We start from the raw sequence: 25,131 nt of genomic DNA, 5'->3' as shown, positions 1-25,131 counted from the left end.
TTGATAATTACATGCAATAAACTATTCACAAAAAATCCAGGTACCATGCTAGTGCAGCGTCTGTTACACAAGTGCACAGTAACTATTAGCTTTGATGATTATTAGAAGAATTAAGTATGTCTGCCTCCTGAACCATCTTCATATATAAAGAAAGCAGTGAACTGACTGATAGCTATTAATATAAGAATTGTAATATGAAATTAAATTGATTCAGGCTAAAAAAACTATGAAAGTTTTAAAGATCCTCCAATAAGTTTATTTTGCAAAACTTTTGTATTTTGTTTACTGGTTTACACTGTAAAAAAGAGAAGAATGTTTATACAGATACAATTTTGAACACTGAACTATTATCACATTAATATAAATTCAGATTTTTTAAAACAACTTATTTTATATTGGAGTTCAGCCAATTAACAATGTTGTGACAGTTTCAGGTGAACAGCAAAGGGACCCAGTCGTACCAGATTTACTTTACTTTTAATTATTTTTAATTGACCTACAAATTGCAGCAGCTCATGAGTTTAGCTCTAAGTATTCTTGCCATCCTACCCCACTTTGTCACGGAGTCAGACGGCTCTGAGATACACAAACACAACACATGTAAACAGACACAAACAAACCTTTTATAAACAAGTCTTTTATAATGTAAATAATTGTTCCTTGTTGAAACTTTTTATACCCAGTTCCTGTTGTTTCTGAAATTCGGATATTCACATTTATAGAGAACAATATTTAAAAAGCAAAGAGTATTTCTCTTTGAAAACTCAAGCAATTCTGACAGCAATATTTTTCTCACTGACCTAAAAAGAATGAAATATGGAAAGGGGAAAAAAATCACTGCAAATGATCAAAACATAAGGGTACTAAAAATATATATATTTAATAGGGGAGGGAGATATTTTTAAAGTATAGATTCTGTTGAAAATATTGATGTTCAAACAGCTTTGCACTCATTGCCAAAACTTTCTCAATTAAAATTAAAAATGTTGATTTTTTTTTTGTAGGAAGATACATTAATTCTTTGAAGTCAGAATGAAAGAACTGTCATTTAATTTCTATATAAAGACTGCTTGAATATACAAAGTATCAAATATAAACAGTAGTGTAAAAAGAAAATAAATTGGCAGAAATAATTATTCAACCAGGAGCAATAATTAAGACCACCATTTGAAAGATCTATAAACAAAGAATGCAAAAATATTGTTATAACTTTTTACAGCACAGAACTGAATTCCATCCTAATTCATTACTATTATACTTCTTTCTTCTTCAGTATTAGTGGACCCACATTATCTCCTGTCAATTCATTGTGTTTATTATGTGAACCATCACAGGCAGGAAACTAGAAAAGAAAAAATTGCAAATGTTATTTTTTAAATGAGTCAGTAAGTAGAAATACATTTGACATGCTCTTATAAAGAAAGTCCATTACTTTGGGAGAAAAAAAGCACATTAGATAGCTTTTCTGAGCAACAGATATATTCTATAGCTAACTACCTTCCAATACTATGGCAAACCTAACATTTAAATATTTCATTAGTTGGCAGATTTTAAAAGCTTTGGATGATACCATACAAGTCAATATGATAGTCTTAAAAGGGGATCAAAATAAGCTATTTTTTATAGAGCTCTAATTCTGAACTCACCTTTTCAATTATTTTAAATTTTTTAAGGATGTAATTTAAATTCAAATTAAATTCTTTTATGTTTTCTCACTATAAAACTCATGCACACTATAATACTTTAAAAAACATTTTAAAATATATTTTTAAAAACTTATAAGTAATAATTAACAATTTTGTATCTTTTTTTCTCTTTACTATGTGCACTCTTGTATTATACTTTAATCATTCCTCTATTATCAGATATCTAGATTGTTTCTAAGGTTATTATAAATGATGCTATGATGAACATTATTGTAAAGTCTCAAATAGCCATGACCAAAGTAGCAGAAGAAAACAGACCTCATCAACTACTTAAAATGTATCATTCCAAACTCCTCCTCCTTGTCTATTTATTTGTTCTTAATTGAAATATAATTGATTTATAAATTGTCTTAAATACTGCTGTTTAGCAAAGTGATTCAGTTATACACATATATACATTCTTTTTTAAAAAGTATTCTTTTCCATTATGGTTTATCATAAGATACTGAATAGTCTTCTATGCTGTACAGTAGGACCTTGTTGTTTATCCATTCTATATATAAAATCTTGTATCTGCTAACCCCAACCTCCCACTCCACCCTTCCCCAATCCCACCCCGCTTGCAATCACCAGTCTGTTCTCTGCCTTGATTCTGTTTCTGCTTCATAAGTAGGTTCATCTGTGTCTTATTTTAGATTCCATATATGATATGATATGGTATTTTTCTGTCTGACTTAATTTACATCATATGATAATCTAGTTGCATCTACCAAATTCCTTTTTAATTTCCGTAGTCAAAGTCATCCATAATTACAGCTGCCATTCACTAGCTCATACTACATAGGAGGCACTGTACTATACATACATCATCTCACTAAATCCTCAAAAATTTCTGTGATATTATCAGATTAAAAAAAACTGACAGAGATTAAGGATTAAGTAATTTGCTCAGTTAAGTTTCTGTGCTGCTCTAACTTTTCTAATGTAGGAAGTATATTGATCAGAAGAGGCAAACTTTAATTTAGAACAGGTTTTCAGTGCTGAATACTATGGAAAAGTCTCTCATCTCACAGAACCTCAAAACTGGGGATTTAAGAAGCAAAACCATGTTAACCGCACAAAATTTTAGTGTATGTGTAAATGGACATCTTACCGTCTTAGAACGCCAACACCTACAATAAGCTGCTTTAGTAAGGCACAGATCTTCGATGTTTATTTCATTCACCACTTTGGGATTTTCCTTTTGTATTTTAAGATTAATCAAGCTATCCTTCTGTTGCTTTTTCTTCGGGAGGAATGGACGAAGCGCAAGGTAGCCAAGTAGTGCAAGTACACCAAGGAAAGGCAATAACCGAAGCCATTCTGAAACTAAAAATACAGATTTGTTAAGAGTCTGAAAAAGGACTCAAATAGGAATGGACTGGGAGTTTGGGGCTGACATGTACGGACTGCTATGTTTAAAACAGATAACCAACAAGGACCTATTGTAAATACATTTTTAAGAAAAATTTTAATAAGAACTTAAATAGTATGTCTCACCCTTCAGCTTATTCTTTACCTCTCACTTTAATTTCTTAACTTATCTGTAAAACTGTGAATAAATATCAAGGAACCAATACCTAGGACCACTTTATTTGTGGGATGCCTTGAGACTTTTGAAACTGGAAAACAAAGTTTTCAGAAATAAATCCTCTATCCAATACCCTATCTCATTATCCTAAGTATATCTGTGTTTAGTTTTATTTCAGGAATTATGATCACCATAATTATAAATAAAACTCAATTTTATATGTTTAGAAAACATTTCCACCATATCTAAAATCATACAACAGAATTTCCTGTAAACTATTTACCATTGATTTGTAAATTTCAGACAGAATATGTCTTCAATGCTTTAATTTACATTTCTGGTAAGGCATAGTGTGATTCCTATAGAAAAACCTAAATGTTGTGTTGTGTAAAAGCTATTTTAAAGAGCTGGGTGAAATTTTCACATACTAAATAATCTCATTATTAGATACATCTTACTTCGTAAGTATTCATTAAAGCCTTTTGTAGTGCTCAGCACTGTTTTGGGGGATAGGGAATATAAGTAACATAAATGAAATGTTCCCTATGTCTGCAGAGAGAAACACACCAAGGAGCCAAAATAAATATTTATATTTCAGCATGCATTTATCAAATGTTGGCTAGTACGCTGCCTCTGCTGGGTTCCATAGGGAATCCCTTTTGACCTTAAGAGTCATCGCTTGTCATCACTCAGAGTGCTAACCTGACACATTGCTAATAAGCACTATAGCTTAATGGAGAAAATGAAAAATTGAAGGTCATATGCTAAGGTGTGCTAATAAATGTTAATAATAAATGAACAGATTATGCTAAGAGTGCAACTGTAATACCTCAGTTAACATTGTGTTAAACAACTCAGTTTAGTAGGCCATTATTTCCATTTTTCATGTGGGTAAACTGGAGCTTAAGCAGGTCTAGCCCAGGACAGGAAGTACAAAGCCTGTTCTCAGTCACTATGAATGAAATTCAACAGAGCCAAAATTTTATCTCTTCTTCTCTCAGTAAAACTACTCTCCAAAGATAACTGTTCTTACTATTCAACGATTAAAAGGCTGGCTTAATACTAACTCTTCCAAAACGAAGCTATTTTTGAAAAAACACCATCCAAAGGTTTCTTATGAGCTCTAGATGACACAACCTATTTACATATGTGCATCACCTGTAAGAGTGCGTGGCACAGAGAAGATAAACAGTGAATGGTAGTTTTTATTAAGATTATGAAGATTGGAAGCAGCTCCTCTGAAAAACATTTTGCCGACTCAACCTGACAATACTACATGGCAGAAATCTTTGGGGATATAATCTTTCAGTCACCAGAATGAAATTCTGTAAGGGTAAGATCTTGCCAGTCAGGCTGATCTGTGCTAGTCTCTTAACAAAAGTGGAGACACTCCACAGAAACACTCTGAATGAATTAACATTCTGAAAATGACAAAAAACTGTTTCTTGGGGTGAAGGGTCTATCTATAGATCTTTGCTGTCCAAGATAGTAACCACTAGCCACACTGTTTTGTTCGGACCCAGGATTTTGTTATAATCAGATATGGTAAGATGACAGACATGTAGACAACTGCCTTGAAAGAAAAGTTTACTTACAATTCACAAGAGGGAGCACAACAGGCCACCCATGACCATATAGGTATGAGGCTTGGTCAGGAGCAAGGTGAGAGGAAAGGGCCCAAGCCTTTATTGTGGTTTACAGAAAAGGCAAGGTAAGGCACAGTAAACAGTTTAGTATTGGCTAGCCTGAATAATTTCAGTGGGCTTTGGGCTATAGAGCTGGTCCCTAATTGTCTCATATCTGGCCTTGGGTGATTTAGGGCAGGGTAAATACTGCTTGGTAAGTGAGAGTTAGATAAAGGTGTTTGGAGTGTAGGCTTTGGATTGGTTGGTTTGCATGTGAAAAATTTGCTCACAAGCAAGTAGTTTACTATCTCTTGGCATCAGCTAGTCCAGGGAGGGGGCAAACCTCCCTGGCCAGCAAGGTCCCCAAGATGTCCAATTATCATAAAATATAGAACACAAAAAGCATGATTAATACGTGTGGCTATTTAAACAAAGTTAAGCAGAATTCAAAACTTAGTTTCTAAGACACAGTAGTCACGTTTTAATAGCTCCAGAGCTATTATGTGTGGCTAGTGGCTACTATCGTTTGACAGCACAGAAAACATTTCTGTCATCACAAAAAGGCTTTTGGATGGTGCTGCTGTAAACCAACAGTTTCCACAAAGTACCATGTCTATGACATGGGAAGGCCACTGTGACAGTTTCAACACCCACAAACATCCCATCCCTCTGGTACTTAGGGCCAGCCGAAGCTACTGATTACCTAGTGGCAGGTTTCCTGTGCCCTCTGCATAAGGAATTCCTTCTGTCTGCCATGCCTTTCTACTTGTGGTCCACCTGACTCATTTATATGGACCCTTGAAAACCAGGGTCAAACACTGCCTTTCCAGAAGTCTTTCTCAATTTCACAAAGCAAACTAATCGCTCCTTCCTCTGCTTTCAAGCCCCCTTTCCTCAGTTTCTTTTATCATACCACTGTTCTCTGTTTACAAAGTTGATTCCACCATAATCCTATAGGAAAAGGAGCTCCACTTCCTGGCACAAAGTAGAACCTCATAAATGTTTTGAGTGACTTAACAAATGAATGAATTTAAGTGACTTAATGAACGAATGAATGACATTTACAGTGTAAATGTCAGTCCCTTTCTCACTCACATAATACTGTAATTATTTATTTACACTTATCTTCCAGATCAGGCAATAAATGTCTTAGATTGTTATTGGTCCCAACATCCAGTATAGTATCTTGAACCAGTACATATTCAAGAAATGTTTTTGAATGTAGTATAACATTAAGTATTATTATGTATACTACAAAATTTAAAAGTCTCAAGAGGTTGAGTAAATGAAAGTCAAAAAGGTAATGAACATGTAAAGATGATAACCTTAACTTAGATTCTTAAGTTTAACATTCCCTATCTTAACCTACAAATCTCAGGGACTAAACAGAATGTTGTTTTAAAATTTACTTCAGAAAATGTTGCTCTTTCAACACTTAATTCCTCGGTAAAACACTGTGGTAATACAGTGATGAAAAGTACCATTATTTCCTACAACAAAATAATTTATACAACAGTCTTATGTGGGAAAATTTACTTTTAAAGATGACAAACTTCAATTTAAGTACAGGAAAGATTATAAAGGAAAATAACAGCCTATAAAGCTCAATTAAATCATTTAAATTATATTTGTTAGAGCTGATTTTTGGTAAATATGAAATACAGAATAAACAAATTTTTAAAAAAAATTTATGATTGGCTATTTCTTATGAACCTGTTTGATGTATACTGAGCTACGGCAGATATATTAGGTACTGTAAAGGGAAATCTCCTACCTACTAATTGTTAGGTTTAATGTGTACTTTGCACAGTACATTCTAAAATTGTTTAAGGATTATCAGAAATAGCACTTAATTTATAAAATCTGAAAATTTTAAAAAGTATAAAAAATAAAATAACTTGTAATTCCACCAGTCAAGAGCTGGTAACACTGTTGCATTTTTATTTTGCTCTGTTTTTTCTTCCTTTTCAAAAGGTTGCATATAATGATCCCATAAAAATAACACTGGTAACTTGATTGTTGATAATTTCATAAATATTTTCTAAAGTATCAATATGGGTAAAACATAGAAATGACTTCACTTCTGAACTATAGAAAGATGAAAATAAAATATTTTTAATGGATGGCTTTACTATTACCACTTAAAGACTATTTAGGACCAAATGGCCAATAAAATGAAATTAATAATCAATTAAAAAAATCTTTTTCCACTCACTACTATAAATAGAGCAGTGTCCCAATATCTAGAACATTGCCTGTCCCATAGTACATGCTCAACAAATACTTGATGACATGAGGAATTCTAAATTGCAGAGTGGTTACATGGAAGAAAATGTTTTAAATGACATCAAAATTATTCTCCATAAAAGCTTTTTAATTACAGTGACTTTTAAATTTAGTTGGTCTACCTCGGAAGAGGGGAAAAAAATTTTACAACTTACAGTAACTATGTAAATATTTTCCTAAATTCTCAAAAATAAGTTTTCTGAAATAAAACTCTTTAATTTTTTAAAAATAAACTTTTTATTTCCATGTTAATAAAGGCAACTCTTTAGCTTGAACTTAATCATTTATTACATTTTCCTATTAAGAAAATTCATCTTCTGTTCCATTTCTTTAAAAAAGAAATGAGGTAAATTTGCATACAATAAAACAAACAGATCTCAGGTGTTTAGCTCTGGGCTGTGTCAATTAAAGACACTATTGTAGCCTCCACTGAGGGCCTTCCCAAGTGGTGCTAGTGGAAAAGAACCCAGCTGCCAATGCAGGAGACACAAGCATTTGCTTCCAACTAGTTGCTTCAGTCATGTCCAACTCTTTGGGGCCTTATGGACTGTACCTTGCCAGGCTCCTCTGTCCATGGGATTCTCCAGGCAAGAATACTAGGGTTTGGGCTTCTGGGGTAGCTTGGCTGGTAAAGACTCCGCCTCCAATGCAGGAGACCCCAGTTCAATTTCTGGGTTGGGAAGTTCCCGTGGAGAAGGGATAGGCTACCCACTCTACTCAAGTTTTCTTGGGCTTCCCTGACGGCTCAGACAGTAAAGAATTCACCCACAATGCGGGAGACCTGGGTTCGATCCCTGGGTCGGGAAGATCCCCTGGAAGAGGAAATGGCAACCCACTCCAGTATTCTTGCCTGAAGAATCCCCATGGATAGAGGAGCCTGGCAGGCTACAGTCCATGGGGTCACAAAGAGTCAGACACAACTGAGTGACACAACTAAGAACAGCACACAGCCCCCTTCCAGTCTATCTCCTCACACTGATTCCTATAGACAAAGGCTTTTTATAAAATTTTTGAGATTCATGGAGAATCCCAGGGACGGGAGAGCCTGGTGGGCTCGCACAGAGTCGGACATGACTGAAGCGACTTAGCAGCAGCAGCAACAGCAGATCAGTAAATCATTCTTTTTTATTACTAATCAGTACTCCATTCCATGAATATACCATAATTTGTTTATCCACTCTCCTGATGGTGGGTACCTGGGCTGCTTCCAATTTGGGATTATTATGACTAAGGCTGCTATGAACATGCTTGTGTAAGTCTTTCTGCGGATATATGTTTTCAATTCTGTTCCACTCCTTAAATTCTTTGCTCAAAACTGGTCCTTTCTAGAGCTAATCCTCCTGAAAGTGTCAGCTTTGACATGTTTGTGTTACTCTGGGGAAAATATTACAGTCTAAGGATTCATTGCTTTAAGAGTAAAACCATTACATTTCAAAGAAACTAGTTTTTTAAGTGGGGAAAAACTACTACATTCAAAATTTCACAACTAGCTTTTAAATCTAGAGGTAAACTTTTCTGACTTTTGAATGGGAAGCTTTTTGTTATTCTATTTTAAAAGGTTGTATGACAGAGAAAGCTTTTTTAAAGGTTAATATACTTGAATACAATATACTTTCAAAGGGGGACCTTAAAAGCCTCACTCTTAACAATGTAACCTAAACAAAGACAGGTTTTTGACAAAGTTGTTTTTGACAGGTAAGGGCTGTCTATAAATACTGTACAGTAATTAAGGACCTCCAAGTGTTTACTAAGAATGCAGAGTCATCATGAGAGAGTCAATTGCTTTAAAACACCACTGGATCTAAATAGGGAAGGAAAAACAGGCAACAACAATGTGAACTGTAACATTTTTTTTGGTTCTAATTATCATAGAGAAGAAATGAAAATATTTTTGATCTGGTAGACATTTTAAACAATTTATTTTGAAAAGTTATCTACCAGGTTTTTATTTCAACAAAAAAAGGTCTAAGATGGATCCTAAAAGTAGTTCATTCAAGACATCCAAATGTCATTAACTATTACAATCTAATCAAGAGAGGCAGTTCAGAGAGGAAATTTAAAGTTTTTCTTCCATAGTGCTCCAAAATAGATTCTGCAACTGTTATATTATCATTGTCCAGTGCAAAGCAGACTGTCTCATTTTTTGTAAAGTAATTATTACAAACACCATTTCCTAAACAAATGGCTATTACAATGAGAACTAAAATGTAGACACACTGTAATGAGACAGGTTAAATATGCACTATAAAGATATTTATCAGAGTTGTCATTATTTCCGAGAATCATTCTTCACATTAAGTATTTAAGAGCGTCAGAGAAGAAACTACTATATATTATTTATTCAAGAGGGAAAAGGTTTAGGTTGAGCTTCCTTAATGTCTTAATAGGAATTAAATATTTGTGGACAGAATTTCCTGAGAAGGAAAAGAAAAAGTTTAAAAGTCTTCTAGTCATTAAGTCAAATATCATACCTTCCAGTCTCCTTCAACTACACTCTATTTACGGAAAACTTTACTATAAAACCAGCCACAATCAGATTCAACGCACATAATTAAGGTTAAACTGGGTTCACCCTGGTGGCTCAGGGTAAAGAATCTACCTGCAATGCAGCAGCTGCAGGAGACCTGAGTTTGATCCCTGGGTTGGAAAGATCCCCTGGAGAAGGAAATGGCAACCCACTCTTGCCTGGAGAATCCCATGGACAGAGAAGCCTGGCAGGCTACAGTCCATAGGGTGGCAAAGAGTTGACTCAGCATGCACAGGTTGGCATTGGAGTAAGGGGATTTTCTTTCTTTCTTGACTGCTAAAAACTCATCAGTTAATTTATGCAAATTATTAAGAAAGTAAGTTGGCAACTGCGAACAAATGTCATAAAATGATTGTATCCTTTTGACGTATTACCATTTACTGAATACATTTAACGGTGTACTTTAAAGAAGGAAAAAAATAATTGGTATAGGGCTACTTACCCACTGAACATTATGAAAATATATATATTAAAAACATTCAAAACTTCCAGCTGCAGGGGAATGGTTAGGCCTACTGTGATGTAAAAAAATAAGGGGAGAAAAAGTCAAAATTTTACATAATTGCTGTAATCCATCAGAATAAACTAGTAAATTCAAAAGAGGACTAAGATGTTTACAAACACTAGATCTGAAAGTTTTTTCATCTAATGTCACTTTTATGTTGCTCCTTATGTGTAGATTTCTTTTAGTGTTTATTATTGTTACCACTCTTTCTGTTCAATTACATTATTTCTGTCAAACCTTTTAACACCTAAAAATGTTATATTTTCACAATCCATTTGTCAACAAAGCAAATGTCCGTGATTATTATTTAAAGAATCTCTAGATTTAGAACTAGATTTAGATCTAGTTTACCATATCTTACCTATCCACCACCAGACACTGCCTGTTGTTTTTATAAATCTCTGAGAGGGGATAGCTCTCAAAGCACCCTGTTAAGGTAAAGTATTCTCTAATTAAAAAAAAAAAGAATTCCTTTAAGATGCAACTAAAATCCATGTTCAAATAACTATCACTAACTTGGCCCTAGTTGTCTTCTGGTCTACATAAAATACATCTTATTTTCTTCCACCTGTCAGCCTTCCGAATACTGCATTTTAAGTCAGCTACCATAGATTTCTAAACTGCTCCAGAAGCAGCCCTATTTACCTCAAAATTATCTTAATTCATGCTTACATTCCCTGGTAATCAGTCAGAACATATGAGTTCAATGTTAGCTTTATCAATAATCGGCTTCCCCATCCTCCTCCCCCGCCATCATCCTAATCAGTCCCTGAGTCTGGTTTACCCATATCTCATTTGCACTGTAAAGCTCAGAACCCAACAAAATCTTCCAACTTTTGGCTGCATTCTGGAAATGTTCATCTTTTAGATATGAAATCCCGCGCTGTGGGTTCTATTTTGTACGTTACTTAAGTCGCTCAGTCGCGTCCGACTCTTTGTCACCCCGTGGACTGTAGCCCACCAGGCTCCTCCGTCCATGGGATTCTCCAGCAAGAGTACTGGAGTGGGTCGTTTCCTTCTCCAGGGGATCTTCCCGACCCTGGGATCGAACCCACGTCTCCCGCATTGCAGGCAGATGCTTTAACCTCTGAGCCACCAGGGAAGCCCTCTATTTTGCAAAGGAGGAGACTTAAGTGCAAGTGTTACATGTCACCAGTAAATTTCACTTTCTAATTTTTTGTCTGTCATACTAGCAAAAGTATCTTTCCTCCAACTCGAGTAAACTAAATTGCTTCCAGGCCCGTAGTTACGGTGATGACCTCAAATGACCTCGTAACAGGTTGACTCTCCCCTATGGAACAGGAATTTTCTAATTTTGTTAGTAAAAAAAAAAAAACCACCACATACATATTACGTGTATGTGTGTTTCTCTCTCACCCAGTCACACCCACACTATGTGGGGCAAACTCAGCCAAGAGCTGGGATGGCCTGATACACAGAGGCTTTGAGCCTTGGATAACGACGACTTTTCCTGCTTTAAAATAAACAAGCAGCATTGCAAGGGAGCGACGGAGATTAAAAAAAAAAAAAAAAGGGCCTATTCCCAACTCAGCACCTTCTCTGCAAAGACCCGGCCTCTCAACACGGAAAGACACTGCAGACAGATACGAGGAGAAGCATAGGCGGCCGCCAAGTCCCAAGATGTGGCCTCACACACACTCCGAGGATGCAGTGAGAGTGGGAGTGGTGGTGGCCTGCTCAGACCTGTCCGACTCCTTGCGAAACCACGGACTGTAGCTCACCAGGCTCCACTGTCCACCGGACTCTCCAGGCAAGAAAGCCGGAGTGGGATCCCAGGTCACGCGCCACCCGCCAGGCTCCGCCCCGCCCCTCGGCCGCAGGACTTTTAGATGCCCGCCCCCACCCTCCGCCTGGGGAAGCTTGCAAGGATGGGGACTGGCTGAAGGCTGGGATTACCTGTGAGTCGGGCGAACCCGGTAATACTCTCGGGCACTGGAAGCCGCTTCAGATACGCGGGGAGCTGCACCTTTACGATGCGGGCCACGCTCTCCAGCACCATCCTGGCCAGCGGCGTCCGCTCCTCGCCCGACTCGCGCGGCTCTCCGGCGGAGCTGCTGCGCCTGCGCCGTGAGCGGAAGCGGCCGACCGGCGCTCCCTGCGGGGCCCAGGCCGGGGCGGGGCTGGGGGCCCCGGCTCGGAGAGGTGAGCTGCCGGGCGCCGATTGGCCGCGGGCGGGTGACGTGCGCGCCCTGCGGAGGCCGAAGCGGCGCGGGCGGCAGTGGGGCAGCGGGGCCCGCCTCTGAGTCCTGAGGTCGAAGAGGGCCTTCACGGTGGGCTTTTCACGTCCGGAGACTGTGTCCGAGGAGGTCAAGCACGTGAGAGTGCTTTGTAACCGGAAGGTATCTTTCAAAAGTGAGTTTCTCCTGGCGTCGCTCTTTACCTCGGGCCCTCTTGTCTCGGCCTCTTCCTCCCAGAATTGCAAAGTCTCCTTAGAGCACCCTTCCCCCGCACCCCCGTGGTGCCTGATTTCGCTCTCTCCCCTCTACAAATCTGGCTTTTTAAAAATAATGAAGATGCCTAAACTCGGCGTTGCTCACAGCCTTGCCCCTGGCTATTTAGTGCCATCCTGCCCCGAGGCCTTGACTCAGACCAGACCCGGTAGAGTCCTTACTTCGGTATCTGTTTTCGGTAGATAATTCTTCTGCAGATCAATTCCCCCCCCCCCCCCCCCGGTTAACTAAAACTGGGAAAGTGGTAAAAGAATATGAAGATTTAGGGTTTCCTTTATTTCATGTTGTAGGGCTTCTGCTAGAAACTAAAGTATCACCTTGGAGATCTTTAGTTTTTATTTAGGTTTATTAACACCGAAAAAATAAAGAGCGAAAGGAGATAGCGTCAGTCCCTTGAAGCACCTTCCTTGACATGACTTTGTTTCACGTTTGTACAGTAAAATATCAGAGGTAAAGCACTTGCTGATTGCATGTTGTGTATTTATATCTTAATAACCCAGCCTCATTTCCTTTCTGAACCCTGCTTGACCAACAACATAGAAAAATGAACTGCACAAGGTCCAGTATTTCACCTTGTATGACTTAAAATGTAACAACCAATTGTTAATATGTAAGTTTTTAAAAATTTTTCTCGGTATTTCATCCTAAAGTGAAAAGGGGAGGAATTTTTTTTAAGCAACTTTTCGTTCTCTGGACTGTTGAAATTTAATATTTGTTATCGTCCTTCACTAAAAAAATAATCATCAGTAAGAGAATTAATTGAAATCTAGATAAATCGATTTTCTGTCATTTTACCCTGGTCAAAATTGTCGAAGTAAAATTATAATGGAAATTTCTACCAAGATGTTTAGATACAGATTCATGTTCAAGAGCTAGGGTGGTATAGAAGATCATATACAAAGTGATGATTGAAAGGTTGGTGTTTACATTCAGATTCCTTTCAGTTTACTACTGGAGCTTACTTTTGATTTAGTGGAAGAAGGACCCTGGAGCTTGTTTATCCTGAAAATGATGATCTCAACGTCCTTGTCCTTAAGACTGTTCTTTTGGGAGGTGGTTGAGGCAGGGTGATTTGAGGGAGTGGGGCCATTAGGGGAAGAAAAGCTTAGAGAAGGCCAGTAAATATTCGTTTCTTATTTAGAGGCTTTGTTGTCTTGACTGAAGCAAAGCAGGCTGTGTTGAGTGAGATCCCTAAGGCCTCTAAGAAGTTTTTCTTTAAAGGATTAAAAAATGTATAGCTCAGTTTAGAGGTATATAATAAAATGCTCAAGTGCCTATGTAACCAACACCCAGATCCACATATGCAGAATACACCAAACATACCATAGAGTCTTTCTATGTCCCTACTAATCCCATCCCCTTACCACCACCACCACTATTCTTACTTTACATGTTTTTACATCATATAAAAGAAATTACCCTCTATGTAGTTAAATTACCCTCTATGTAGTTCTTTTGTGACTGACTTCTTTGAGCAGTGGATAGCTGTTTTGCCATTTCCAAGTAGAAGAAATGCAGGGAATAGAAGTCTATATGGATGAAGCATTTTTCTTTTTTTTGTCTTAAAATGTCAAGATGTGTAGACATACATTAGCCATTAGCCATTCTGATAATTAAATAATTATATACATATATATATATATATATTATGTATAAAAGGAGATTGTTCCTAACCCCACCAATTAAAAAACCCTTACTGTTCATTTTAGGGAACGTTTTCTTAGATTCCCTTTGCTTTAAATTTTAAGTCCTGTTTTGCTTTATTTTTTAATTTGCATTTCATTTCCACCACCCTGTCTTCTTGGCAGAACATAAAGTAGAGGAGCTGAAGGTAATTGTTACACACAGAAGTGGCAGCCTTATCTGACCACCTTCTGATGTTGTTAAGTTGCTAAGTCACCTCCAACTCTGTGACCCCATGAACTGCAACATACCAGGCTTTCCTGTCCTTCACTCTCTCCTGGAGTTTGCTCAAACTCCTCTCCATTGAGTCGGTGATGCCATCCAACCATCTCATCCTCTGTCGCCCCATTCTCCTCCTGCTCTTAATCGTTCCCTGTATCATCTTCTGATGTAATACCCAACAAAATGTGGGTTTTTAAAAAATTAATTAATTTGGCCATGTCACATGGCATGAGGGATCCCCAACCAGAGATGAGACCCACACCCCCTACAGAAACTCAGAGTCTTAACCACTGGACCACCAGGGACATCCCAAAATCTGGTTTTATTATAAGTGTTTATTTCTTATATTTAGACCTCATCTTTAAAAGACTTAACGTTATGATCAGAAAAAGCCAGACAAAATAGTATGTGGATAAGGTTAAAGCAGTTAGTAGTATTAAGAATTGAGTGAGCAGACTTCCCTGGTGGTCGAGTGGCTGAGACTCTGTGCTTCCACTGCAGGGGGCATGGGTTCCCTCTCTGATCGGGGAACTAGGATCCCTCACGCTGTGCAGCCCCAGGTTGGATGGGGAAGAGTGAGGATTGGTAATCCTTGGCTTGCTTTATGTCCTAGCTAGGCCGATTTCTACTTGCCTTACATGCTGTCCTAGAAACTCATCTAGTTCTGTGAATTCGTATATGATAAGTAAGTTGATACAGCCCAAATCTATTTCCAGCCCAGATTCTCTAGTACTAATCCCAAATGCCTCCTGGATATCTTTGGGCATCTTTGTCCATTTTTGTATTGCTTTGCTTATCTTTTTCATTGATTTATGTTTTTTGGATAATAATACATTGTAGGATGTATTAGTTGTCTGTCATCTTCCAGTTCATGCCTTTTCTCTGGCCTTTGTTATGGTGTCTTTTCTTACACTGAAATTTAGTTTGAATATAATCAGATTTATTCATCTTTTCCTGTATATTTTTTGCTTTGGGTGTCTGATTTAAGAAATCCTCTCCTAAAGAAAAGAAGTCATTTCCTACCTCAGAATCACAAAGATATTCATCTTTTTGCTAAAAATTGTAAACTTTTCATATTTTATTGTTTTTTTAAATCAACCTACTATTTTTGTGCATATGGTGGAGATCTAATTTATTTATTTTATATATAAACAACTAATTGTTCTAGCAGCAACTATTAAATAGTGTGACTTTTCTTTTATAGTTTGTCATGTCATTGATTTCAAATCAGGTTTCCACACATCCATGGACTGTTTTTTCTTTTCCATTGGTCAATTTGTATGACCTTTATTACATTACCACACTATCATAATTGCTACAGCTTTATTATAAGTGTTAATACCCAGCAAGATATTAACAATGGTTAATATTTACCTGTTTCCTTGGGAATGCCAGATTCTTTGCTGCTGTATATGAATTTCAGAGTCATTTTATTAAGTTTTATGGAAAACTTGAATGTTGCTGGAAATTCACTAGGACCTCAATTTCTGCTCTGTAATATGCTGATACTAATTGTTGTTATGACTAGATTTAATCAATATTTTTTAGTGTGTGTGCTTAATAAATGGTTGTTATCGTCAGTATCATCATCATCATCAATGAATGAGAATTTATTCTGGCTTTGCGATCTTAAATTCAGAAATCCTGTCTTCTAACCACAGCTTGCTATATTTGTTTATACATTGTCCACCTGTTACTCCCACTAACCTTATTCTTTGACTTCTTCACTATATTTAGTGTTGAAACCATTTCCATTTTTCTAGTCTGTCAGTTCATTCCTAGCCTTATTTTTTTTTTTCCCATTCCTTAAAAAAGTTGCTCCAAATCTTCACCATTCTATATTATTTACTTATTAAGCCTTCTAAGTTGATACTGCCAGTCTTATTTTGTGCTCAGATGTTACCAGAGATTTTTTTCCTCACCATCATCTCTGAATGTGGCTATAATCCCCCTGTACTTAGCATCTTCCCAGTCCTTCAGGTCTACCAGCTCCCTGTGTTCTAGAACTGATCTTCTAAGACCTTGTTCCATCAGTTATCTTCCCTCAAATTTTCATTTTCTTTCTCTCTAGTGGTCCTATAAATTGGTGATTTCCGGGTTTTCACATTTCACCAGTCAATACATTTTTAAATTAAGGAAGTAAACATGGGTTTGCCAACTTTTTATTTTGTCAAGAAAAGATATTTTAAAACAGTATAATAAACAGAAAAAACTGACTGCTATCTACTACCGGAAAGTAGTACTGTGTAATAGTTAAGATCACAAGATTCTGGAGCTGGACTATTTGGACTAGAATTTTGGCTGTGCCAGGGTAGATTATCTAACCTGTAAAATGAAGATAACACTTACCTCTTAAGGTTGTATTGTATATACTAATTCAGTGAGTTAATATATATGAAGCCATTGAAACAGTACCCGGCACATAGACGGGCACAATAGTGTTAGCATTTATCTTCATCATAGTTATTATTTTTACATCCCCATTAACACATCTTTTTTTCTTGTAGCCTTACCTTGTTTTGCTTTTTACAGCGGTTGCCCTCAGGCTGCGAGGTGTGTATGATGATGCCGTGTGCCAATGCTAATCACATGTGGCTCTTGTGGAGGGGGGGTAATTAAGATTGCTCTAAGTATAAAATGCTTAAGGGGACCCCATGCTGATTTCTGGAGCTTTTTTCCTGTGTATCTACCGCCTTTCTCTACTCTATAAAGATAAGAAATAGACAAAGAGTGGATTGTTCAAGTTTATAGAGAGAGAAAACAGATTTCATGTGATGCATACAGAGATGAATGTGTTAGACTTCTCAATAACAACTCTGGAAGCAAAAGGGTAATGGAACAAAGCTCTAAAATTCTGAAGGAAAATTACTTATAATTTAGAGTTCTATACAGGCCATGCTGTTACTCAGATACAAGGCTAAAAGAAATTATTTTCAGTCCTAAGAGGTTTCAAATATGCAGTTCACGCATCTTTTCTAAAGAAACTAATGAAGGGTGACACATGACAAACCAAGAAGTAGGACATGTGATCAAGGAAATAAGCCCAAAATAAAAGAAAAGTAAAAGGAATTGCAGGTTGATAGACTGGAACAGTAAGATGAAATTAATGGGATACCTAATATGTTTGAATAGATTGAGAGGAGCCGTAACCTCCTGGGCTCAAATTAATGATTATTGCATGAACAACTAAGCAAATCTTTTTTGAAAAATTACTTAAATCTGTCAGTTTATGTGTTAAAAAAATTTAAGGGATAAACAAAACTTTTTTTAAAAGAGGATTTTTATTTTGGTGTTTGGCGTTTTTATACTTCCCCTTTCTTTTGAGGAACCACATTTTAACTGCCCTGCCTTACCCACAGCGTTAAGAGGAAATGCAGCAAACTGGCCATAAAAGCAAAACTAGAGAAACAAAACTGGTATTTTAAAGTTAATAACAAATGGTGAAACTTTAAAAATCATTTTCCATAATACTTGTGGTGCTTAAAACAAGGAATATACACAAGCACATAATAGAAAATTCCTAGAGACATGATAGAGTTATCCTGTAATTCTCTGAGTGTGTATTGAGATGCCACTTTTGCAGTCATTTACTAGGAGAAGATTATAATTTAAAAGTAAATCCTGGAGAAGGAAATGGCAAACCACTCCAGTATTCTTGCCTGGAGAAGTCCATGGACAGAGGAGCCTGGCAGCCTACAATCCATGGGGTCGTAAAGAGTCAGACACAGCTATGACTAATACACACATAGAGCTCAAAATAACAGTGGCTTAAATAAAATACACTACTTTGTTTTTAAAAAAAATAGATACAAAGTCTATGTATATAGACATAATAAAGAGCTTTATTCTATATAGATCTTTCAAGTTTTTTTAGAAGCCACCTTTTTGCCTTAGAAACTCCATGCTTACTGTAATCTTATTTATTTGGCAGCATCAGGTCTTAGTTGTGGCATGCGCTATGGCTTCCCTAGTTGCGGCACAAAGGCTTTTCTCTAGCTGTGGCATGCTCCCTGCACTGGAAGCTTGGAGTCTTAACCACTGAACTGCCAGGGAAGTCCCAAGAAATCCACTTTAAATATAAAGACACAGACAGGTTAAAGTAAAAGAAAGGAGAAAGATCTACTATGCTAGTACTAATCTAATACTAATACTATCTAATACTAATCAAAAGAAAATTGTAGCCGCTGTATTCAGACAAAACAGACTTCAAAACAAGGAAAGCTATCAGCGATAGGAAAGGGCATTACATAAAGAGGTCAGTGCTTCAAAACGATACGCAAGCCTTTAATGTGCGTATGTCTGACAATAGAGCTTTAAAGTAGCTAAGGCAAAACCGGATAGAACTGCAAGGAGAAATAGACAAATGCACTATTATAGCTGGAGACTTCATCACCCCTGCTTTAATAAGTGATAGATCTAGCAGGCAGAAAGTCAATGAGTATATATTCAGTAGTTGAACGGTGTAGCACCATCAGTCAGTTGGATCTAATTGACAGTTATACAATATTTTACGCAGAACCAGCAGAACACATGTTCTTCTTTAGAAAGATAGACATTTGTCAGTATAAAAAATAACTTGTATGCAAAAATATAAACATAGTTAAAATTAATACATAGACTAAATTTTTAAAAATATATATGATGAGGTTTAACATCTCTAGTATTAGAAGAGCCCTTTAAAATTCACATCAAGGGAACAAGCAATTCTATAGAAAATGGGTGGGCAAAGAATATGAATTCAGCAAAGAATAAATCCAAATGTGAAAAGTTGCTCAAAATCAGAAGAAATCAGGATAATACAAGTAAAAGTAATGAGATGCCAAATTCAGCCCTTTATAACAGATTGGCAAACCATTAGTTAACTAGTTATTTATTAGGTGCCTATTGTGTGACAGGCTCTTGGCTAAGCACAGACCTGCTTTAGTGCTTACCAAATCAATGTGAAGCAGATCTTATCCCTGTTTTACAGCTGAGGAAAGGATCAGACAGGTGAATTGACTAGACAGAAATCACATAGAGGAAACTTGGGAAATACTAGAACTACTTTTCTTTTGGAGGAGTAATTCATTCAAATGGTAATGTGTGTGTGTGTATGTGTGTGTATCTAGATAGATAGATATTTATGTTTTGAATTGAAGCTTCCCCCCACTTGTCTCTCATCCACCCATTTCCTGTGTCAATACTACCTGTCTCCAAAAAAACCACTTTATTAGTTTCTCATGTATTTCCCATAGCTTTTTTATACAAGTTTATTCTCCCTTTTTTTAAAAAAAAAAACAAAGGTTATAATAATGTGCTATATTTGATAACTCAGTTATTTAAGTATCTCATAATGAGAGTCCTCATCCTTTTAAAAGCTGCATAGTATTCCACTATGAATATATTCCACTACAGGAGAGCCAGAATTTATTTTACCAACCCTTTACGATGGATATTTGCTTTGATTTCAGTCTTTTGCTTTTGAAAACAATGTGGTAATGGATAACTGTGTATACTTTTGTCTCACATGTTCAAGATTTCACGGAAATAAGATTGTTCCATCAGAGGGTTTGTATGTATGTTTGATTTTGCTAGATATTGCCAGATTTCCCTGTGTTATATAAACAAGTAAGAGTGCACCCACAGCATTTTCATTAGAGGATATTATTGAACTTCTGGATGTGGGATTGATAAGTGAAAATGTTTAATCTTAGTGTAGTTTTACCGTGCATTTCTCCTATTATGAAATTAAGTGAGAATCTTTTCAGACTGGGCAAATGTTAAATGACCAATAGTACCTGTTGCCAGTTTGAGGGATCCGAGTGAAAAGTTCTCTTATATGGTGCTGGTATAAATGGGCTTCCCAGGCGTCGCTATGGTAAAGAATCTGCCTGCCAGTGCAGGGGACAGAAGGATGCAGGTTTGATCCCTGAGTTGGGAAGATCCCCTGGAGGAGGGCACGACAACCAGCTCCATTATTCTTGCCTGGAGAATCCCCATGGACAGAGGAGCCTGGCAGGTCACAGTCCATAGGGTCACAAAGAGATGGACTTGACTGAAGTGACTTAACACGCATGCATGCTGATATAAATGTGAATTTTTTCAACCTGTTTGCAAAACAGTCTGGCAACCCGTGTTAAAATGTTTTAAACTAGAAATATCTTTTGTGCTAGCTATATCTTTCTTGGGAATCTGTCCAATAGGTATAAAATGTGTAAGTGAAAGTCGCTCAGAGTCCAGCTCTGTCACTGCATGGATATACAGTCCATGTATTCTACTGGAATTCTACTGGAGTGAGTAGCCATTCCCTTCTCCAGGGGATCTTCCCAGCCCAGGGGTCGAACCCAGGTCTCCCGCATTGTGGGCGGATTCTTTGCCAGCTGAGCCACCAGGGAAGCCAAGAATACTGAAGTAGGTAGCCTATCCCTTCTGCAGCAGATCTTCCCTACCCATGAATCAAACCAGGGTTTGATTGCAGGGTCTCCTGCATTGTAGGCGGATTCTTTACCAGCTGAGTTACAAGGGAAGCCCTTAAAATATGTAAGGATCTATCTATAAGAATATTCATTGTACCATCATCCATAGTATCTAAAAACAAGTAGCAAAGTGAAAGCTCATTAATAAGAAAATGGTTGAGTGAATTACAGTTTTTGTATCCAACAAAAGGAATAAATTAAAGCAGTATGAGTTGAATTGTGATTTCCACAAGATACTACTGCTAAATGAGAAATAACAAGATGAAGAAAAGTGTGTATAATGTGATCCCAGTCTATAAATCAGCAGCAGCAGCACACACAAATGTTTGCATATTTGTGTGTATGTATGTTTACACTCAAAATATTTATATTTGTAGATCTATATATATATACACATGTGTATTTGTATATAACTATGTGGGAGAAATAATGGAAAATATGTATTACTTGGGATATAGGTTTGATTGCTTAAAAGCCAACATAATAATAACTTAAGATGAAAGTTTATTTTTTTCTTGTAACATTTCAGAGATGATCAGTTCTCAATTGATACGGCAGCATCAGGTGTTAGGGATCCACCCTCATTCTAGCTTGTTAATCTGCTATACTCAATATGTGGCTTCTATTTCATGGCCTAAGATGGTTGTTTCACCTCCTGCCAAGATATATCTGGGAACGGGAAATGGAAAAACAGTATACCTCTTCTTTTTAAGGGCATGTCACAGAAGTTGCAGCTATCATTTCCTCTTTTGGCAAAAATGTAGTTGCATGTCCAGACCAGCGAGGGAGGCTAGGCAATATAGTCCTTGCCTATATGGCAAGGTACTAAGTCAGAACTTGGGAGTTGTAATACTAAAAGAAGAGGAAGAAAGGACATTGAGAGACAGTAGCAATCTCTGCCACAGCAGACTAGGTTATCTTCCTGCATTACAAGTCAACCACAAATTTAATGGCTAAAGTCAATAATGATTTATTATTTCTCACTACTCTGTGTCTTGAGTAGAAAGTTTTTCTGTTTCTTCTGGGCTCATTCACGTGGCTGTCTTCACATGGTCTTTCATTCCAGACTTATTCACAGCATAGAGGCCCAGGGCAGTGTTCCAGAAGGTGAAAAAGGAAGCTGCAAGGCCTCTCTAGGGCTCATCCACAGAAGTTACACCAAGTCACAGCTACTGCATTTGGTGGTCAAGATAAGTCATAAGGAAGGCTAGCCTAGATTCAAGAAGTGGGAAAATAAAAGTGGCAAAGGCACATTGCAAAGAGGCACAGACAAAAGAGGCATGATACACTGGGAACAAATATTGCAACAATCAAACATATGACATTTTTACACTTACATTTACACTTAAATGTATATGTAAATTTTTGTTTGTCCACATAGTCAAATATAAATAAGTATAATTAGTTAAGCAGATTCATGGTGTGCAGATACAAATATGATCACATCACTCTCTTACTTATTATTGATTGCTTTACAGATTAAAGCCCAAGCCCCTTGGCCTGTACCATTTCTCCTATATTACACTATCTCCCAGGAGATGTAATCAAAACCAAGCAGAAAGATAAGTCATTTCTAGCTGAAGTGGTTGGGCTTCAAGTCAGTTGTGGAACTGAACCAGGCCTTGAAGGAAGTGTTTGAATTGATGGAGAGGGGCAAGTAGGCATAACTGGTAGTTCCCAGTCTTATTAGGACTACCCTTTTAAAAAAACTGAAATACAGCATACTGCAGAAATAAGTGCAGTATCTATCATAAGTAAAAATATCCCTCTATCTACCACCCAGGGGATAGAATATTACAAGTTACATAGAAACCTCTTATGTGACATCCCAGTAATTATACTGCCCAGCTTCCCCAGATGTAACCACTCATCCTAACGTATAACCATAGATTCATTTTGAATCATACATGAATGAAATTATATGTGTGTTTCGCCATTATATTTGTAAGGTTTATCTAAGTTGTTTGTAGAAGTAGTTTGTTCATGTTTATTGTTATATTCCATTTGTGGATAAGCTGTCTCTGTCCATTCTGTTGTAGCTGTTTGAGCTGTTTCTACTTTGGGGCTGTGTGTGCGTGCGTGTGTGCTAAGTTGCTTCAGTTATGACTGACTGTGCGACCCTATGGACAGTGGGCAGATAAAGTAGATTTGTAGTACCAATTAAATGCTCAGTTCTTCCAGTTTTCTTACACTAAAGTTAGCATTGATGAGGAAGGAGTGGAACCTTGAGACATCAAATGGGGATAGTTGGGCAGACAAGAATGAAGCTTTGGGGCAGCTCTCTCATAAGTTGATTCCTACTGTCCTCAGAATTTACCCTCCCCACCTCCTAGTTCCTCCAGGCAAATCCCGACATAGCATCCCCATCAGAGGAGTATGCAGCTTGCTCTGGCAAATGATGGCCTACACAAAGATCTTGCTGTTTTGACCAGTGAGAACCTGAGGAGTTAAATTTGAAGCATCTCATCCAAGACACAGACTTGGTGCTTCCTGATGGGGAGAGATTTGGTCCCTTCAAGGAAGAATCCTGCAGTGCAGCCACAGCGGTATGACCATTGATCTTCTCCAGACCCAGTGATCCCCAAGCTTGTCTGGACTTAAGAACACCTTAGAAGCCAAGGATACACCCCAAGCCAGTTAACTCATAATTTCTGGGGGTGAGAGACAGGCCTTTTTTTGTATTTTTTAAGCTCCCCCAGTAATTCCATTGAGCAAGTTAGGGAATCATTGCCCTAATCCTTCTCCAGTGGCTATTTATTGGTTAGAATAGGGGCCCCCAAAAAAGTCGAGTGACACATGAGTCCTGGCCTGAGTCTGGCTAACAGCCCAGAGAGACCCATAGTGGTTACTTCTCCAACCCCAGACATGTGGTGAGAATAAATACATTTTAATAACTGAAACAATCTTCATTTTCATTTCCTGACCAATGGAGTGAGTGTTGTTATTGTAGGTAGGACTAGATGGAAGTTCAGAACTGATTGTTACCACTCCCTCTCAAGACAGTAAAAGAAAAGCAGTACAGAAGTTAGTGCCCCTGTGCTGGCATGGCAGCTGCTGCCATATTCCCATTTAAATTCCCTGTGTGATCACCCGGAGAAGGCAGTGGCACCCCACTCCAGTACTCTTGCCTGGAAAATCCCATGGACGGCGGAGCCTGGTAGGCTGCAGTCCATGGGGTCGCTAAGAGTCGGATGTGACTGAGCGACTTCACTTTCACTTTTCACTTTCATGCATTGGAGAAGGAAATGGCAACCCGCTCCAGCGTTCTTGCCTGGAGAATCCCAGGGACGGGGGAGCTGGTGGGCTGCTGTCTATGGGGTCGCACAGAGTCGGACACGACTGAAGCGACTCAGCAGCAGCAGCAGTAGTGTGATCACCAGATGGATCGTGGAGATGACAGTGTGAAAACCAGACGGGTAGTGAAAGATGACAGTGGACTGTCGCAGAGCTTAGTCAGGTGTGGGGTGGGGGTGGGGGGCAACTGCAGTTGTCCCAGCTGTGGTGTCTTCACTGGGAGAAATTAATAGAGACTTTGACATGATACACAGGTATTGATCTGGAAATGTGCTCTGCCCCCCACTCCCACCTCCTTTCTCATCAGTGAAGAAAATCAAAAGCATATTGCACTTAAATGACACAGACGACAGTCAGCTCTAACTGTCTTGTCTCAGGGCTGTGTCAACATCCCTGTTGTTTCTGTGGTATAAAGGGACCTTGATCATATCACTGTGCCCTAGAATATCATACTAGTCTATTATACAATGAAATTATGTTAAATGAACCTAATGGGAAAGGAGTAGCAAGCATTCTGCATGATCTGATAAGGCATATGCCTGCCAGAAGATGCAACGATAAACCCAGGACTGCACCAAGTTTCTAGGGTTGCAGTGGCCAGAGACATGTTTGAATATCCATTCAAATTAAGTGATGAGTAGTTGTGTTTCCTACCACTACAACACAGAGAAAGGGAGAAAGGTGTAGCAGACTTTTTGGGGTTCTGGAGGCAACAAAATAAAGCACATTTGGGTGACCTGCTCTAACCTGTTTTCTGGGTAACCCGTGAGACTGCAAGTTTTGAGGGGGGGCCTTGTGATGAGGCAGGTCCAATGGTACTGGAAGTTCACATGGTAAGAGATGTTAA

At 37.9% G+C, this 25,131-nt stretch overlaps 1 protein-coding gene and 1 long non-coding RNA gene across 3 annotated transcripts in view; one reads left to right on the top strand and one right to left on the bottom strand.

Moving 5' to 3' along the window:
* Positions 1 to 460: 460 nt before the first annotated feature.
* CISD2 (CDGSH iron sulfur domain 2) lies at positions 461 to 12,252 on the bottom strand. Its single transcript, XM_020901934.2, has 3 exons — positions 12,077 to 12,252; positions 2,800 to 3,014; positions 461 to 1,342 (listed from the first exon to the last, which is right to left on the bottom strand). The coding sequence occupies exons 1-3, from the start codon at positions 12,177 to 12,179 to the stop codon at positions 1,253 to 1,255; spliced, it is 408 nt and encodes a 135-aa protein (XP_020757593.1). The 5' UTR covers positions 12,180 to 12,252; the 3' UTR covers positions 461 to 1,252.
* An 18-nt stretch (positions 12,253 to 12,270) lies between these two features.
* Positions 12,271 to 25,131, top strand: part of LOC110142654 (uncharacterized) — a 30,357-nt gene continuing 17,496 nt past the window's right edge. The window contains exon 1 of one of the 2 annotated variants that reach the window (XR_002315368.2): positions 12,271 to 12,532. This is a non-coding gene — a long non-coding RNA (uncharacterized lncRNA). The remainder of the gene's footprint in view (positions 12,533 to 25,131) is intronic. The other variant, XR_011482526.1, reaches the window with a different exon arrangement.

Source organism: Odocoileus virginianus, chromosome 21 (genome assembly GCF_023699985.2).
Source record: "Odocoileus virginianus isolate 20LAN1187 ecotype Illinois chromosome 21, Ovbor_1.2, whole genome shotgun sequence".
Classification (NCBI taxonomy): Eukaryota; Metazoa; Chordata; class Mammalia; order Artiodactyla; family Cervidae; genus Odocoileus; species Odocoileus virginianus.
Note: the sequence above shows the minus strand (reverse complement) of the source record. Positions and strands in the feature narration are given on the sequence as shown.

Bases quoted from the DNA above. Each gene is read 5' to 3' on its own strand.
- CISD2 (XM_020901934.2), bottom strand. From the start codon at position 12,179: ATGGTGCTGGAGAGCGTGGCCCGCATCGTAAAGGTGCAGCTCCCCGCG. The intron at 3,015-12,076 runs GTAATCCCAGCC...CTGTATTTTTAG, and splicing joins CGGGTTCGCCCGACTCACAG to TTTCAGAATGGCTTCGGTTA. The intron at 1,343-2,799 runs GTAAGATGTCCA...TTTCTTTTCTAG, and splicing joins GGTGTTGGCGTTCTAAGACG to TTTCCTGCCTGTGATGGTTC.